Source organism: Myotis lucifugus, unplaced genomic scaffold (assembly GCF_000147115.1).
Source record: "Myotis lucifugus unplaced genomic scaffold, Myoluc2.0 scaffold_333, whole genome shotgun sequence".
In the NCBI taxonomy this organism is placed as follows: Eukaryota; Metazoa; Chordata; class Mammalia; order Chiroptera; family Vespertilionidae; genus Myotis; species Myotis lucifugus.
The window spans coordinates 766,489-784,416 of NW_005871381.1; the positions used below are offsets into that span (position 1 = coordinate 766,489).

Sequence of the window (17,928 nt, forward strand, 5' to 3'; positions counted from 1 at the left end):
GTATGGGGAGGGTACCAGAGGCCTGCCTCGTGGAAAGGGCTGTATCCTCTCAGCTTGTCACTATTGACAACCTACATTGCTCTCCATGGAGACAGGCAGGTAGGGTGGAAACTATGCAGGCTCCTGAGACAGAGCTGGGTTTGGATCCCTCCTCCAGCTTGGACAGTTTACGTAGCATCTCAGATCCTACGTGGCACCGAGGTAAAGGACTCAGAGGGGTCGGTGGCAAGTAGTTTTACCTCTCAGAGCCTTGGTTTTCCCTTCTGCGAAGGAGGCATAATTGCACCAACAATTCGATAAGAGAATTAGTGCAAAGTCCTCAGCCCTCCAAGCACCTAGGAGGGACTCCTGGTGATTCTCAGTGTCATCACCACTGTCACCAGCTTTCCTGACTGCTGTGTCCCTCCTCTGCAGGGGCTCCATGGATTGTCCATCTTGGCCACATTTAGTGGATAATTCTTCCCCCAAAGCCTAATATTTAGCTGTATCTTATTTCTAACGCTTGCAGATTTTTATTCTCCTGACTGGGGGGTGAACATCATCTTATATAATAAAAGGGTAAGATGCAAATTGACCTTAAAGGCGGAACTACCAGAACAACCGCTCAACCAGTCACTATGAGGCGCGCTGACCACCTCTTGGTCCCTTCCCCCGGCATCAGGCTCTGATCACCCGATGGCAAACGGGGTACTGGGGGTGGGCAATGGCAAGGGGCAGGGCTGGCTGTGGGCAGCCTGGGAAGATGGCCCTGATCACAGGCCAGGCCTGGGACCATACCCACGCACGAATTTCGTGCGTCGGGCCTCTAGTTAAAAATATTGCTTCTACTTTTAAGGATGATCTTGAATGTTCCTTTCCCCAGGTAGGGAGTGTTTTATTTGCTCATGAAGTACACACACACACACACACACACACACACAAAATGCCTTCCCTCTATTCCACCTTCCAAGGCCCTGCGTAAGTCGCAGCTCATTCCACAGCATCTTCTTTGATCACTCTACTTGGAAGTGATCTCTCTCTCTCTCTCCCTCTTTTCAAATGGCTGCTCTTCCGGTGATTTGAAAAGTGAGGCAACCTCTCCCACTGTGGCTTTTGCAGAGCACGGCCAGTGACTGAGCGCTCTCAGGTCCAGGCCCTGTGAGGAGCGCTTGGCTTGGGCTGCCTCGATGGATGCCCCAGCTCCCTGTGAGGCGAGGTTGCGTGGGCCACATCCATTAAGGTGCTGGGCCTGGGAGGAAATGCAGATGACACCAAAGCTCACCGTGACCTGGGAGGCTGGTGCATCACAGTGACGGTGGGGCCCTTAGAATCTGCATGAGATGGAAACGGTGCATGGCCACAGCTACCCTGGAAAAGCTGGGGGAAGGCATCACCTCGGGGACAATGCAGCATCATTTGGGAAGTGCAACAGAGCTGGTTCTCTCCTCAGCATCGGAGCTGATGGCCGTGTGTGTGTGTGTGTGTGTGTGTGTGTGTGTGTGCGCGCGCGTGTGCACGCATGCACAGAGAGTAGATGAAGCCATAAACTTGTGTTTAGAGACTACGATGTAGCATAAATATATTTAACAACAAAGCTCTCAGACTGTGAGAAATGCACAGAATCTGACAACATCCACAGAAGCAGCAGATTCCCCTCTCTGTCTCGAGGCCACTCTAGGGAATGTGTCCTTTGGATGGAATATACGGAGGAAGAAATAGTGAATAGAATATATGGCAGCATCAGTATCATTTTTTTCTTTTAATTTTTTCCCTTTAAGTGAGTCTAGTTAAATGCATCTAAGTTTCATGTGCCCGTGAAGCAATGCCTCTGTTTTCCTGTTTTACAGACATGGGAACTGAGATTCCTAGATCTTAACACACTGCGGATGGATCATGAGAATTCGCACTTCATATTACACAGTGTTTTACAAAGTATCCTACTTTAAAAAGATATTAGCTTGTAAGAACATATAATAAATAACTTCAAAATGCAACGGGTATCTAATTTTAAAGCGTGCCTTTAACATTGATGTAAAACGTTTTTTGTACTCGTTCAATAGAAACTTACCTGGCCACTGGGTAAAGCTAGCAATACAGCTACTGGTCCTCAACGTGTTAAGTCCTACCCACGGTGCACGGCATGGAAACCATCATATGAGAAATCAAGCGTAGTCTGGCCCATGCAGCCCCTCTCTCAGCGCTGGGCCCTGGCTCACCCACTCACGCACAGAGAACCCTCTGGCAGTAACTCTAAGGAGGCAGCTGAAGAAATCTCGACTTTATCCTTGCAGGAGTGGGCAACCTTTTTTTCTGCCAATGGCCATTTGAATATTGATACCATCATTCATGGGCCATGCCAAATTATCAACTTAAAAAACTAGCCTGCTATATTTGGTAAAACATTTAATTAACTCACCCTAGTGCCTTGGCGGGGTCAGACCAAATGATTTCTCCGGCCTTATACGGCCCGTGGGCCGGACGTTCCCCACCCCTGCTAGAGAGACCGAGGGGTGGTTGGAAAACATGAAAAGGCCCTGCTGCTTCCCCCGGCAGTTCACTGATGTGGGAGATTGTCTATATTTTAGGTCAACTGTCAAAAGAGATTTTCAACTGCAAAGACCCAGGCCAGCAGGAATGTGGTGTAGACTTTTGGGTGCCAGGAGTTTTAACAGAAACGTACTTGAACTCACCCTGGGGTCCATGTCCCCTTCATGCCACTCCCACTGGGCTGGGTGGCTGGCCTTGGGGAATTACCACCCGTGGCTCGCTCGGCCTCTCCAGCGGGGAGCTGGCTTCCTTGTTTACTTATTTAGGGCCCAGCAGAGGAAGTGGTAAAGGAAACTTGCTGAGTCGTTTTCTGAGAAGAGACCATATTTGTTCGCGGAGGAAGCGTTGCTTTCTGGGATCTGGCTACGGCAGAAAAGACGTTGGCTCCAACAAGGCTGCTCCAGAGGGTAACCGGGTGTGGGAAGAGCCAAGGACACCCCCACGCTCTGGATTGGGGTTCTCTGTCCATGGGTGCCGCACCCATGCTCAGCTTGTGAGCGTCCTCCCCGGAGAGCAGCCATGGCCTTGAGAAATGTGCCCTTCCGCTCTGAGGTCCTGGCCTGGGACCCCGACAGCCTCGCAGACTACTTCAGGAAGGTGAGCCTTGCTCTTTGGTGGTGGGGGGCTGGCAGTGCTCTCGGGGATGGGGGGCGGCTGGACAGAGGCTTGAAGGTGGAGTCCAGGCAGAACGCAAAAGGCATGAAAGATAGCAGCGAACGTCCAGCCTCGCAGCCACCTCACCAGTTGGGCAAGTACCATTAGATATGCCTACCCCACCGAGTGTTCCCACAGTAAGATCGGGGGAGAAGGCAAGTCCTCCAATGAATGTGTACCTACTGTGTGCCAGGGCTTGGGCTTGTGCTCTCCAGGCACTGTCCCATCTCACACTCTCCAGGACTATTTAACAGGGTCTGTCCCCGGGCTCAGCTGCAAAATCAGCGCAGGGAGGTTAAGTGGCCCAAAGCCCCAGGGACTACATGTGACAGAGGCAGGATTCCGGTCTGTCGCCCGTCTGGTTTCAAAGTCCAAGCTCTGAGATGCAGAACTGCTCTAACCCCTAGTGAGATCAAGGCTCCTTATTAGAAAGGGAGAAGCGGTGTCCTGGGCGGGGGAGGGGAAGGCCGCGATGAGCCGTGCCCGAGGCAGCCGTCCTTGTTCATCACCCTGACGGAGGGCTCCTCGCGCCCTTACATGAGGCAGCATCTCCTTGGAGCTTTATGAGGGTCTTGCCAGGCAGGTCAGAAAACTGGTATGAGCCCAGGTTACAGCTGGGGAAACTGAGGCTCCTGCAGAGGAAGAGGCTCAGCCAGGAGGGCCAGAAGTGAGCTGTGGCAGAGCTGAGACCAGAAGGCTGTTGTCCTGCTTTCTAGCATTGGAGATGCTTGAAGATCCCCACGCTTCGTCATCTGCTGGTGGGACCACAGGTCGCTTAGCGGCTTCAAGCCACATGACTCAGGGATATTCTCTCCCTGTCCAAGGGATACGGTGTCTTGTGAGGGACATTTGACCCCTTTGCACCTGCCCCCAAGGAGGCTGGCCTCAGATTCGGTTGAGACTCCAGACCGTCATACAGATGACATTTTAAAGCCGAGGCCTGAGAGATCATCTAAGCCCACGCTCTGCTTTCCCTGGGGTAACACAAGCTCCCGGGGTCACACAGCCAACCCTGGGGTCTGTGTGGCCCCGAGGCGTTTACTGTCACACTGCTCTTCCCCGACCTCAGGAAGAAAAGTCGGAAAATGTTGAATCAGGTGTGGCATGATGGGGACCCGGCCCACGAACCCTGCTGCTGCTGCTTTTTGTGCATCTCCTTCCTGTTCTTTTTCCCTCTAAAAGGTCATCTCAACTTAGGTCTCAGCATCGTGGTTGCAAAGATGGTTGGGAAAACTGACTTCTGAAGGCCATTTCTACGTGTTTTTTCTTAAACGTAGACAAAATGAAACAGGGCACCCGGTGAAATTTGCCAAGATCTCTATCAAGCAGCACGCTAGCTCAGTAAAGAAAGGAGAGAAGGATTGCGAATTAGGGAGGGAAACCAGGGGGCAGGCCGGGAAGCACAGATAGACTCCATCTCCAACGTGAGAAGAAGAATGTACAACCCAGCCCAGCCACAGAAGAACCCATGGTCGAGTTCCCAGGGCACAGGGAGATGGGCCCCAGGCCAGGGCTGATTCAGGGAGAGGTCTCTGCCTGAGCTGGGGCGAGGGAGAGCTTTCTTCTTGGAAATCCCTCACCCCGGGTCAAGCCCACAGCACCAGCATAAAAGGACCGAAGGGGGGAATGAGGAGACTGCGGGGCCTCTGTGACCTGGAAGTCCCCCCAGAGACACAGATAAACACCCTTCAGATCCTGAGCACTTCAGTCCCCCCGAGAGAAAATACCAAACGGGGATGGATCTTAACCATCAAATCTCCTATTTAAAACCCTGATTGGCCAGCACAACTTCTAATGAAGCCGTGATATCAGGTCCCCTTGGAGCTACCTCCCCAGCCAGCTCTGGAGGCAGACATACCTCGGTTTGAATCCTGATTGTGCCACTTGCTAGCTGGGTGACCTTGCCTTCGTTACTTGACCTCTCTGTGCCCCAGTTTCCTCACCAGTATAATAGAGATACTAACAGTAACTAACCTCATGGGATTGTTGGGAAAATTAAAGGAAGTAACGAATGTGAGGCATTCAGCAGAGAGGGGGCAGTTGATGATCGAGCTTCCATTTTTCCTGCTCTAGTTGCTGGCCCCAAGCTGGGAGCCCAGGCCCAGGCAGACTGGCAGGTTCTTGAGTCTTATTGTCTCAGCTACACAAGTAGCTCATCCTCTGTCTGGAATGCAAGCCCCCAAGGAGGACTTAGGCCGTGGTCTGTACTTCTTTAACCCCTCCAATTCCTTTTGACTTGGGCCATGCAGTAGAGAAGGCACTGGCTCAGAGCCATGAGTTCCTGTCCCAGCTGTGTTCCCAGCTCACTGTGTGATGTTAGGCCCCAGACTTAGGCCTCTCTGGGCCTCGGTTGTCCCATCTGCAGCACCAGGTACCTACTCTAGACCAGCGCCAACTAACACTGGGTGCTCATAAAAGCCACATAAGTATTTGCTAAAAATATAGATTCTAACCCCCAAGCCCAGATATTGTTAGATCAGAATCAAACTCCCAGGCAGGCCCCAGTCTGCAAGGATGTCTGTCTATCTAGAGTTGAGGTCAACATTTTGCAAAATCGGAGGTTCATCTGACAACGATGACAGTGAAAATGATGAATTAAAGGCAGCTGACTCTTCTAAGAACCACTTACAGCTCAGAGCATGTAGATAAGAGGGATGCTCAGGGCTCCTCGGATGCTGCTTGCTTTCCACACTGATCTCTAAATCAGCTTCTCCTGAGCTTTTTAACATTCATCCTACCCTTCCAAGCCAAGAGGTTACAACAAGTGTGTTTACTTCTTAGTCTTGTCGGCCATAAGAAAAGATCACGATTTTAAATCTGTGCCCAAAGAAGGCTGCCACAAACTGTGACACACTTGTAAGGAGAACCTAATTTTCTCAAGGACAAACATTGAACCTTAAATACTCCAACCCTACACATCAGATTGGAGATATTCCCAATGCCAATTCATATGCTGTTGAAGACAAGGTAACACAGATACCTGATAGGATTGTTGATTGATGTGACTCTTTAGGAAAGCAACCGAGACCCTCAAAATGATCATCCCTGTTAATCCTATAACTCTATTCTGAGACTCTAACTTAAACAGTTTCTCTTAACACATTACGCACCAGTAGTTTTATTGCTAGCTTTACCCAGTGGCCAGATAAGTTTCTATTGAACGAGTACAAAAATCGTTTCACAAAGTACCATACTTTAAAAAAAGATATTAGCTTGTAAAAACATGTAATACGTAACTTCAAAATGCAATGGGTATTTAATGTTAAGGCGCGCCTTTAACATTTATGTAAAACACTGTGTAATGTGAAAACACGAGGATGCTCGTGACCCACCTGCAGTGTGTTCAGTAGAAGAAAATGAAAATGCAAAGAATGGCCATGATGTCCTCTAATATGATCTGGATGTGTATTAAGTTGCACTTAAATTTGCTCACTTTACTTATGGCTAAGTTATAATGTTATTAACAAATACGGGACCATTCCTGACGTTAAAAGCTTGATCTGAAGCCTGGCTGTCGCCTCTGTCACCTACTCCCCGTGGAGCTTCCTACAGGTTACTTGACTCTCTGCGCCTTTGGCTCTCCATCTGGAGAAGGCCAGGATGAAATTACTAAGATTGGTTTAAATACTAAGGACAATGCCCGCCATAGAGCAAGCGTTGGATAATTTCCAGCAGTTGCTCTTATCATTATTGGAGCAGCAGTTTGGTAAACAATCTAAATGTTTAGCAACAAGAGATCAATGAAACTAATGTTTAAAATAAATTTGCAATAACACGAGGCAGTGCTTATATCGCCTGAGGGTAATTTTGAGAAAAAGCCAGGCTCACAAGATTGAATATAAATTATAACCTCAATTATGTTTAGAAGTATGCTCAGAGTGAAAGCATTGAAGGAAACACACAGCCATGTCCACGGAGCTTGTCTTTGGGTGGCGAGACAATGAGTGCTATTTATTTTCTTCTTCCTGATCCTCTCCTCTTGCAGAGTAGCCTTGAAGGCCTCTCTTTCTTAGGGGTTGGCCCCAAAGCTTTCGACCGAGGCAAGTTCTCCATTTCACAGAGTCCCACGGGATTAGTGAAAGCAGGGCTGAGGTGGGGACGGGCCCTCTGTTAGACAGGGGAGGGAGCGGGGAGTCTGGCTAGCCACAAGTACCACAAATTGCTGAGCTTCTGGGCCAGGCAAGGGAGGGGAACCAATGGCATGAGCCTGCCACTGACAGCACCTTCCTCCCCTCTTTGCAGCTGAACTACAAGGACTGTGAAAAGGCCGTGAAGAAGCATCACATCGATGGGCCACGGTTTTTGGTAAGTGCTGCTGGTCCGACACATGGAGACCGAGCTGTTCTGTACTTTAACCAATGGCTGCAGGGTCCATTGATCCTTGAGGATGCCCAGGATCAATGCCTGTCTGCAGGATCCCCATACAACCTTTTGCCTTCTTCAGAGGTTTTGTATGAACCCCTCTCTCATCACCTCTCAGGATCCTCCTATTTAGGGTACCTCCCACATCTTTCACTGATACCAAGGTACATTCCAAAGTCAGAGTATAAAGAAGAAACCCAATATAGTTAAAACCACACACACACACACACACCTTGAAAATCTATTCAAATACCACCCACACTTTGAGAAATCCAAGTCCAAGGGAGAAAAGACCATCTGGGATGGAGAACAGGAGGATTCTTTTTTCCCATCTCTCATTCTGGGGTACATGCTCATGGAGTGGAATAAAGAGTGGGAGCACCCTCATTATTTCAATGACATCTCTATTTCTTGCTACTAAGTTCATGGTTTTGTGCCAATTAAACACATGGGCTATGGCTCTCTCCACTCCACTATGTTGCATACCACTTCAAGTGGAGACTAAGATGTATCTGCATATTAAGGACTAAGCCTTTGACTGGAAGGGATGCAGATCTAATGGTGGAGACAGAGGCATTGGGTGCTGGTTGGGGATGTGGTCTGAGCATTTCCCCTGAAATGACACCTTTGCCAATGGGTAAGAGAGACCCTGACTACATAAATGCATCCCCAAGCTTCTTGAATCCTTTCAGTGATGGTGAGCTCACTACTACCTATAGCCATTGTCCCCTTTCTGGGCAGCACTGAAGTCTCAGGCTGAGACCAGACCTCTGTCCCTATGGGTCTGAGTTTTGCTTTCGTGTGTCATGTAGGACATGTTTATTCACTGACCCACGTACATAATTTCATTCATTGACCCATCCATTCATCAGACAAGCATTTCCCTGAGTTCTTTTTACACACCAGTCATTCCATGTGCTGGGAATAAGGGATGGTTAAGGTGTGACTTCTGTCTTCCAGAGGCTAGTTTTAGCGCAGAAAGGGATCTTCAGGCAGGCTCCCACCACCTCGTTTGCAATTGAGGAATAATGCACAGGGGTGTGATGGGATTTGTTCAAACGCACACACTTAGCAATTGGACTCAAGTACACATTTTAATGCAGCCTAATACTGCATGAGTTTTTAACAATGCTATTTCTCCATACTGAGCTTTTCCCCAGTAGAACTCCTGGAGTTTTGTTGTTATTGTTGTTCTTGCAAATTACTGCTAAACCCAAATGTTCCCATCTGGCGCCTTTAGCACTGAGAACAGAGACCTACTGGGGCTGAGTGGGGAAGGGGTGAGACATCTGTGAGGACGGTCCTGATGCCCTAGCTCACCTTGCATAAACACTTGCCCGCTGAGCGTCCCCAGCTCCCTCCTCTGTTAACCAGCACGTTGGACTGGGTGGTGGTCCCTTCCAGCCTGTGGGTCTCCCAACACTCCCCGGGGGAGTTCCAGGCCTGTGAGGACCTGGTTGTTTCCTGGGTTGAGAAATGGTATCTGAGCCACTTGGTCACCTCTGCTCCAATATCTGGGACCTGCAGCCCCGCTGCATATTCTGCTCATTCTATAAATAGGGAAGGGGAAGGAGGGTGCTCAGAGCCCGGAGAGCAGGAAGCAGAACCCGGTGCCTGCCCCGGCAGCCGGAGTACTGAAAGGCAGCTTCTGTTGAAATCCACCCTCCACCCCAGGCGCTCTGGATACAACTTGGGCTCTGATCTGAGCTCTGTCTCTTATCTATCACTCCTTCCAGCTTTATAGTATCCAGGGCCATTCTCCATTGAAGGCAGAGTGAAAGGCCCCTGTGGTGTGTTCTTCCCTCCCTCCCTCCCTCCCTCCCTCCCTCCCTCCCTCCCTCCCTCCCTTCCTTCCTTCCTTCCTTCCTTCCTTCCTTCCTTCCTTCCTTCCTTCCTTCCTTTATTCTTCTGCAGCACAGGAGCTACCAGGTTTCTCAGATCTGTTTTGCTACCATCTTGTTTCCTTGTGAGAAGGGTGAGACCCTGTCTTTCCTCCCAGTTCCTGGCCCTGTTCTGAAGGGCCCCCTCTTCCCTAACATTTGCTGCTCTGTCTCCAGCACGCTCACATCCACCTTCTCCTTCCAGAAGGTTGAAGAAAAGGAAGACGTGTGCTTAGGGAGGTGTGTGGCTGCACGTAACAGGAACACAATCACAGCGGCTCAGACACATCGGGGTTTATCTTTCTCAAGTGGTAAGAAGTTCAGAGGTGGGCACTCGTGGCTGGTGAGCTGCCGAAGGAAGTCATTGAGAACCCAGGCCCCATCCAGCTTATGGGAAAAGCCTACGGCTTCTGTCCTAATGGCTGCAAGATGGCTACTCTGTCTCTAGGCATCACATCTGCATTCCAGGCAGGAAGAAGCGGGGGAGGGGTGGGGGGCGGCAAAGAGTAAAAGATGCAAAAGTGCATGGGGAATGCATCCTCCTTGTTTTCAGGAAAGCAGTAACTTCTAGAAGCTCCACCCAGTAGGTCCAGTTCATCACAAATATTATTTCTTCCTTCCTTCCCTTCTCAGTAGGCCTCATTATCTCTCCGGCCATATGTGACCTCAGCCATGTGCAAGAGAGTCTAGGGCAGCGGTTCTCAACCTGTGGGTCGCGACCCCTTTGGCGGTTGAACGACCCTTTCACAGGGGTCACTTAAGACCATCCTGCAGATCAGATATTTACATGACGATTCATAACAGTAGCAACATTACAGTTATGAAGTAGCAACGGAAATAATTTTATGGTTGGGTCACAACAGGAGGAGCTGTATTTAAAGGGCCAGAAGGTTGAGAACCACTGGTAGGGTATTGCGTATTTTGAACAGGACACCGTTTGTTGCCCTGAACGAAATGCAGGTCCTGTCAGTAAGGAAGAGAGAATGGACACGGGGCAGATAAGCATCAGTGTCGCTCGGGCCACGTCGTCCCTCCACGTGGGGCCAATCTGCAGCTTTCCTCGCTCCTCTGCCCCTCTGGAGGATACACTCAGCATAGAGTCATATTCCCGCAAAGCCACAAGTCTACCTCTGAGTCATCGTACAAGTAGCCCGGAGTTTGCCGAAGGTGTTTGAAGGAGGTGGGGGAAGGGATCACATCACGTAGCAAAACTGCCCAGTAAACACCTCTCGTCTTTCCTTCCGGTTCCTGGCCCTGTTCTGAAGGGCTTGCTCTTCCCTAACATCTGTCTCCAGCCATGCTCACCTCCACCTCCTCCTTCACTCTCTTCCCGGGGTCCCCTCAGCATATGACCCCGGTTAGCCAACCCGAAGGTGCTGGCCAGCCGCCTGGAACTTAGCCCCCAGGAGGCCCTCCCTCATCATACCGCACTCTGGACACGAGTCCTAGTACATCCCTGGGAGGGGTGGGGTTTGGCAGAGGAGACACCACTGCTCAGTGATATTGAAGAAGATGAAGATGAAGAAGAGAAGTTAAGAAGTTTAATGGAAAGCCTGATTTTTCTCAAGAATCTTGGCAGATGCCTGTCCCAACCCTGCTGCAGGGTCTGATGAGGGGCCTGCCTGGCTCCAAGCTCCCGCCAGGCTCTGGCCTCAGTCGGAACGCCAGTGGGGCCCCTTTGGCTCAGCGTTGGTTCTACAGAAAGTGTGCCCACCCTCTTCTTTTCTCTTCCCAATATTGCACCCCTGCCTCTCCTTCACCCTTCCAGCCACCTTCTCTCACCCTCCTCCCCTCCAACATAGGCTCCCCGGACCCTCAAAGGGCTCGGACATGGGAGGAGGGAAGCTGATAGGAAGAACTTTGACTACAGATGTTCCGTCACCTACAAGCTGAAATTCCCGTAACCCCCTAAGCCTCAGTTCCTCATCTATAAAATGGGGTTCCTATAATACAGAGTGGATGTGAAGATTAATCAAGGTGCTATAAGGCAGAGGTCCAGTTCATCACAAATATTATTTCTTCCTTCTTTCTCGTCTCAGTTCCCTCAGGAAAGCCTCTGTCACGTCCCCACATCTAGAGAATTCTATCAATAAGCCTGGTGAAAGAGGCTTTTGGGGTGCAGTGGTGGCATGAGGCCCAGATTCCTTCTGCAAGTCGGCCTCTCACAGCTGCTCAGCTCATACAGAGATTGAGGGGCCCTGAAGTCTGGGGTCGGAGCCTCAGACGGGAAGAGGTCATAACATGACAGATTCAGCCCACCAAACAAATTCTGTCTGGTCCATAACTCAGCTTTTATCGTGCTTGTTTAAGTCAAGATTATTTGTCAAGAGAACTCAGGAAATGGTGTTCCCTTTGAAAAAGGTAGATCCAGCAACACCAGGCCCACAGGCTTTTATGCAACATCGAGAAGCTGCCCACTCTGAGTGGGTGGGGGGTGTACTCTTCAGTGTGCTGCAGTCCCCACCACTCCCTACTGTCTCACACCTGACTCTACTCGCCTGGCCCAGGGCCCTGCCTGTGGGTTGTAACCTGCCTGTGTCTTCATTTCAGAACCTGACAGAAAATGACATTCAGAAGTTCCCTAAGCTCCGGGTGCCGTAAGTATTCCCCCTGATTCGTTGGGGTGGTTTGGGGAACAGAGGTTGGAATGGGGAGTCATTCAGGGGGAGCTGAGTCAGTGATCTCTCACTATTGGTTTGAAACAGGAAAGAGAGTGAAGGCCAGGCCAGGGTGTGGGGAGGGTAAGTTACGCGACACGTTGGGAAAAGGAAGTAGCAGGCGCAGCCCAGCTGGCACGCTGGCTGCTCTTGCCAAAGACAAGCCCACCCTGCGCCATGTCTTCATTTCCTCTCTTCCCAACGGGTGGCTCGGGCCTGTGGAAATACTTCCAGTCAAGTGATCCGAGGTTTCACTGTGGTGTCATCACAGACTCCGTGATTGCTCAAGTTTTCTGGACCTTGGTTTTGAGCTCAGTAAAAGGAGAGAATGAGGTCAGCGTGAGGAATGGCGAAGAGCATCATTTTGTCTGTCCGAGCTGACTGCTTGGGAACGGTGGCAGGGAGGGGCACTGTGTTGAGAAGAATCCCCAGGGAAGGGCGACATGATCCATTACTGAAGTCTGACATGGGTGCTGGAGTCTGACATGGGTGCTGAGGTCTGACATGGGTGCTGAGGTCTGACATGGGTGCTGGAGTCTGACATGGGTGCTGAAGTCTGACATGGGTGCTGGAGTCTGACATGGGTGCTGAAGTCTGACATGGGTGCTGAGGTCTGACATGGGTGCTGAGGTCTGACATGGGTGCTGGGGTCTGACATGGGTGCTGAAGTCTGACATGGGTGCTGAGGTCTGACATGGGTGCTGAGGTCTGACATGGGTGCTGGAGTCTGACATGGGTGCTGAAATGAGAAGTCCAGCGTGCCTAGCACGCCGTGTGTGTGTTCTATCCCTCTAGTAAAGGTCCCACATCCTCCAGTGCTTCCAGGAGCCAGGCAGCTGATATAAATGTGTAAAATGACCAGGTTGAAAAATGCAAAGCCCTACTGATTTTTTTCATTTTACCACCTTTGTTTTTTTTTGTTTTGTTTTTTATTGTTTTGTGTGTGTGTTTTTTAAATATTGATTTCAGAGAGGAAGGGAGAGAGAGACATATCCATGATGAGAGAGAATCATTGATCCGCTAGCTGCCTCCTATATGCCCCCCATTGGGGATTGAGCCCAAAATCCAGCCATGTGCCCTGACCAGGGATCCAACCATGACCTCCTGGTTCATAGGTCTATGTTCAACCACTGAGCCATGCCAGCCAGGATCATTTTACCACCTATGAATAAGACATGGGTATGGAGACATATTTCTTCTCTATAAGAAAAATGATAGCACAATTATGATGACAACTGAGGTAATCAACACAGAGCCTCATTGGTGGTGAACAGTAGGGAGTGGTGGAGATTGTGGCAAATCAGAATTATATTCTCCACCCACAGAGAGCAGCAGCTACTCAGCTCCAGTCAATGTGGACCCAAGAATGCTCAATCTCTGAATTTACCAGACGTAGCTAGACAGATTGGTTTTATTTGATTTATCTCATCTTTAAATGTTGGCTCAGATATTGTTAAATATTGTGAAAGTCTAAGTAAACATATCTATGAGCTAGATTTAGTCTGGGGACGCAAGTTTGAGACCGGTCCTCTGGACATTCTCCGAGGTCCTTTCTCTTGCTCCAAGGGTCCCAGAGCTCATACTAATAAAAGGGAAGTAGGGCAATGGAGTGGGAGGCCGGGAGGTCTCTGGTAAGTACGACTGCTGGAGAAGGTCAATTAAAGGAAACAGGACCCTCAGGTTTCCCTCATCGGAAAGGGTGAAGGAAAAAAGGGATAAGGATTTGCTTTCGGTGCTACCTGTCTCCACGGGCAAGTGTTGTTGAAGGATGCTGGTTCTTCCTCAGGGTTTCCTCTAACTACACATAGCTCTATAAATGTAAATGAAACGGAAAATTCAGTTCCTCAGATACTAGCCACATTTTCGTGGCTGATAGCCACATGGAACTGGTGACTACTGTATTGGAGGGTGCAGACAGGATATTTCTATGCTTATGGAAATATAATGCTGTAAAAAATATATCATAGTTTGATATAAAGAAGAGAATTTAACACACAGGGGTCAGAATTGGTGGCTGGCCAGCCAGAGCCAGCCTGCAGGCAAGGTAGGTTTGATCTACATGGTGTTGTAAATCAAAGTATGTTTCATAAAATCTGGCTTCTTTAGAAACAGACAGAAGCTTCGGTAAGCCTGGGCTCATGTTACAATGTGGGAGCGGTCAGCTGGATCTGAGTGTCTACTGCCCTGTTTAGATAGGGGGTGTGCTCCCCAGTTCATTGAGGTCCCCACCACTCCCTAAGGTGCTCTAGTCATTTCTAGCGGAGGAATGGAAACTTTCGCTTTCTGAACAACAAGAAGTAATGAGACCAGATTTACACTCCCACCTGAAATAACCAAAAAAAACTAGATAAAATGCACAAAACAGCAGTTTTTAAAACATGGGACATCAGACAATGAGAGATGGAAAGCGAATGTGGTGGTGGTGGCGGTCTCCATGATTGCTTCCTGCTTTAAGGGAGTCTCCAGGCCATGGCAGGGGACAGGTGGAGTCTGCTGAACTCCTCAAGTTGAGGGGACAGGGCTGAGGGTCCAGAAGGCGAGAGTTCACTGAATGCGGATCAGAGAAGAGAGAGCTGCCCTGAGGAAATGCCCTGGGGGACTGCAGGGTCCCTCTGCAGCAGAGCTCTCATTGGAGCAGGCACATGGGAGACTTCCTGAAGAGAACCACCCAACATTAGAGGGAATAGCGTCCAGCCATGGGGCTGGACGTGGCACCTGTGTCTACCGGCCAGACTGGAACAACGTCCGATTCATAGTCACTGGGGAGGGTGCACAGAAGGCCTTGCCTCAGTGGGGAGGGATGATTAGCCCTAGTCTGAAAAATGCCTGTCCCTACCTACTGAGTCTTAACAGCAAGACTGGAAAAGCAAAACAAAACAAAAAAACACACACAAAGCTCGGAAATACTGATCAGAATACAAAAACACCCACCACCCAACAAAGTACAGGTCACAATGTCAAGCATCAAATCAGAGATGAATGCGTACACAAATCAGCAGAAAAATCTGACCTACAATGAGGAGAAAAACGATGCATGGAGACTGACCCATAACTGACACAGATAGTAGAATTAGCAGACAGGGGCAATATAATGGTGGTCCATATGTTCAGAAAGTTAAGTTGAGGCTTGAGAAACACAAAAGGACCCAAAGAGAACCTTCTAGAGATCAAAATGATAATGCCTGGGATGAGACATGCATTGCTTGGGATTAACAGCAGATTAGACACTGCAGAAGAAAATATCAGTAAACATCAGCAATGGAAACTATCCAAAATGAAACACATTGCTTTATTAAGATAAAACAATAAAGAGTATCAAGGAACTGTAGGAAACTTCCAGTAGCCTAATAGTTGTGGAATTAAAGTCCAAAGGAGAGGAAAATGTAGAGAGAACCTACCTCAAAGGGTCAATAGGAACGTTAGAGGAAATAATGCGGAGACAACAAAATGCATGGAAAAAGGGTCAGCTGTTCTTGTTATTTTATGCAAAATCCCCATGAGCGGGATATCAAAGTTTTACTAATTATCCTATCCTGATAAGTGGGTGGGAGTGTATGAAGGAATAGAAAGGCGTGGACTTTGGAGCCAGGGAGAGCCAGGTTCGAAAGCCGGCTCGGCCTCCTCCAAGCTGGGGCAGTCACCTTAACACTCTGGCCTCGGCTTCCTCATCTACAGAGGGGGAAGGAGCCAACCCCCAGAGCAGTGGATTTTCAGGGAGGCAGCCTGCGTAAGGTGCCTGGTGCCGTACTTGACACATATCGATAGTCACTACTTACTCATTCCCGTCCCTTGTCCGTAGGTGCATTTGCCCTGATCATTACCCGAAAGGTCTGTGAAGGAGAATTTGTGTATGTGCAACAGACCAAAACCCGATTGCGCTCCTCTGAATCTACTTCCTTCCCCCTGATTAAAAAGTCAGTATTAAGCAGGCTTTGTCAGAACACCCATGCTGGTGAGAAGGGCTTTCTCTGTCTGCAGTTGTCGTCGGTCTCTCAGAACACAGTGTCTTCCAGAGACACCCCAAATTCTGTAATGGGGGACGGGTTTCAAATAGGAAAATGGAGCCTCCCTATAGAGGGCCTAGTTCAAAACCAACACACAGCTGAGCAGGAGCTGGTAAGCCGGCAGAGTGCATGATAAAGTCTGCTGATGCCTGTTGGGAGGTTATTTTAAAACCCATATTGTAAGTTTTATATTGAAATCCACAGGGAGGGCCAAAGCCTTGCCTGAGGTCACAGGGTGTCAGACTGGCCCCTACGATGCAGCAAGCAGGGTGCAACTGGGCTAGAATAGGTCATGGCAGGATGTCACCTGTTGCAATGGCCTAGCTTCCTACTGGAAGGTTCAGCCCCTCTTCCTCAGCCAGTGAGCCCCTAAAAATGAGACAAAGAAGAGAGCTATGTCTACCAGCTGCCCAGCCCCCTCCGCCTCGCTCCCTGGTTCTGAGTGAGGTGTGAGGTTTGTGGGAAGGAGGGGGAATGAGTCACCTCCGGCCACTCACTCACTTGGTCCTCTGGGGGTGTGGGAGTGGAGGACAACTTACAAGGTTTGCACACAGAGGAAGCCACCGCCTTCCTGCCCTGTCCCCCCACTCCTCAGCGTGGTCCCAGCTGGCTAGGAAGGTGTCCTCTGAGGGCCACCAAAGGAGGAGGACCCCAAGAGCCCGGGTTTTGCTGCAAACCAGAAGGGCAGGCCCTGCTCCGCTCTCTCAGCTCTTTGCTTCTCTTCTGGTGGGGCCTGTGGTTTGGCATTTCCTTCCTTAGCCTCCAGCCTGGCTGCTAAAGATACTGGTGTGAAGCGACACCTCGACACCTCCACCTCGCACAGAGCAGGAGGTCCTTCTAGGATCAAAGCCGCTCCGTGAGTCAGAGCCCAGCCAGGCTCTGCAGGACCAGGTCGGGGGCGGTGGGGTGGGCCGCTCCACCTTCCTCCGGTCCCTGCTGAAATGTCATCTCAGCAGGAGGCCCGCTCCTTCTCAACTGCACTGCACCCTCCCTGGCACCCTGTCCCCGCCCCATCCCTCCACCCCCTGGCATGTTTGTATACACTGGTCTCACCTAACATTTCACTTCCTTAAATGTTCATTGTGCATTGTCTTCTCTCTTCATTAGCATGGAGCCTCCTTGATGGCAGGGAGCTGTGTTTTGTGCACGGAGGTGCCTTAAGCCTGTTCCTGGCATGAAGGGGGCACCTCCAGCCTGGCCACAGGCCGACACCACCAGGCCTCCCTGCCGGGATTCCCTCTGTGGGATCCTTCCTTCCCCCAAGTCAGAGGGAGGAGAGGGGCCCTTAGCTTCTCAAAACAATTACTTAAAAGAAACAAAGGAACCATGTCCCAGGTGACACATGATCCAGGTGCTAGTCAGAAGGCCACTGGGAAGCCCCAGGTGCTTTAGGACACTTCCCCTCCGGCAGTCAGTGAAGTGTGACATCCCCACAGGGACACTGTGGCCCAGGATTCAGCACTGCCCTCCCTCCTGTCCTCTGAAGTCCCCATTGCCCTGATCACGATTAGTTTAGCTGTCAATCTAACGAGGGAGGGGGGTTTGGGCAGCAGTCCTGGGAGTGTTTAGCTGTCAATCTAACGAGGGAGGGGGGTTTGGGCAGCAGTCCTGGGAGCCTGGAGGAGCGTGGGGTCTGGGGTCTGGAGGGTCCCGGTCAGGAGGGAAGCAGGAAGTGGTGGGTGCTGGGCACTGCCTTTCTAACATAGCAGTTTTGTTGTGGGCCAGGCTTGTCACCTGGAGACAGTCACTTTGCGGAAGGCATGTAGCTCCTGGGTCCCTCTCAGATGAGCACGGCTCATAGTGCTCACTGCTGGCGGGCGTGAACACAGGAAGTGGTGTGTGGGG

At 50.2% G+C, this 17,928-nt stretch overlaps 1 protein-coding gene across 2 annotated transcripts in view; it reads left to right on the forward strand.

Moving 5' to 3' along the window:
- Positions 1-2,840: 2,840 nt before the first annotated feature.
- LCP2 (lymphocyte cytosolic protein 2) overlaps positions 2,841-17,928 on the forward strand; it is a 37,914-nt gene continuing 22,826 nt past the window's right edge. The window contains exons 1-3 of one of the 2 annotated variants that reach the window (XM_006100958.3): positions 2,841-3,123; positions 7,423-7,485; positions 11,973-12,019. In XM_006100958.3, the coding sequence (XP_006101020.1) occupies positions 3,046-3,123; positions 7,423-7,485; positions 11,973-12,019 (188 nt within the window). In that variant the 5' untranslated portion in view covers positions 2,841-3,045. The remainder of the gene's footprint in view (positions 3,124-7,422; positions 7,486-11,972; positions 12,020-17,928) is intronic. The other variant, XM_014466342.2, reaches the window with a different exon arrangement.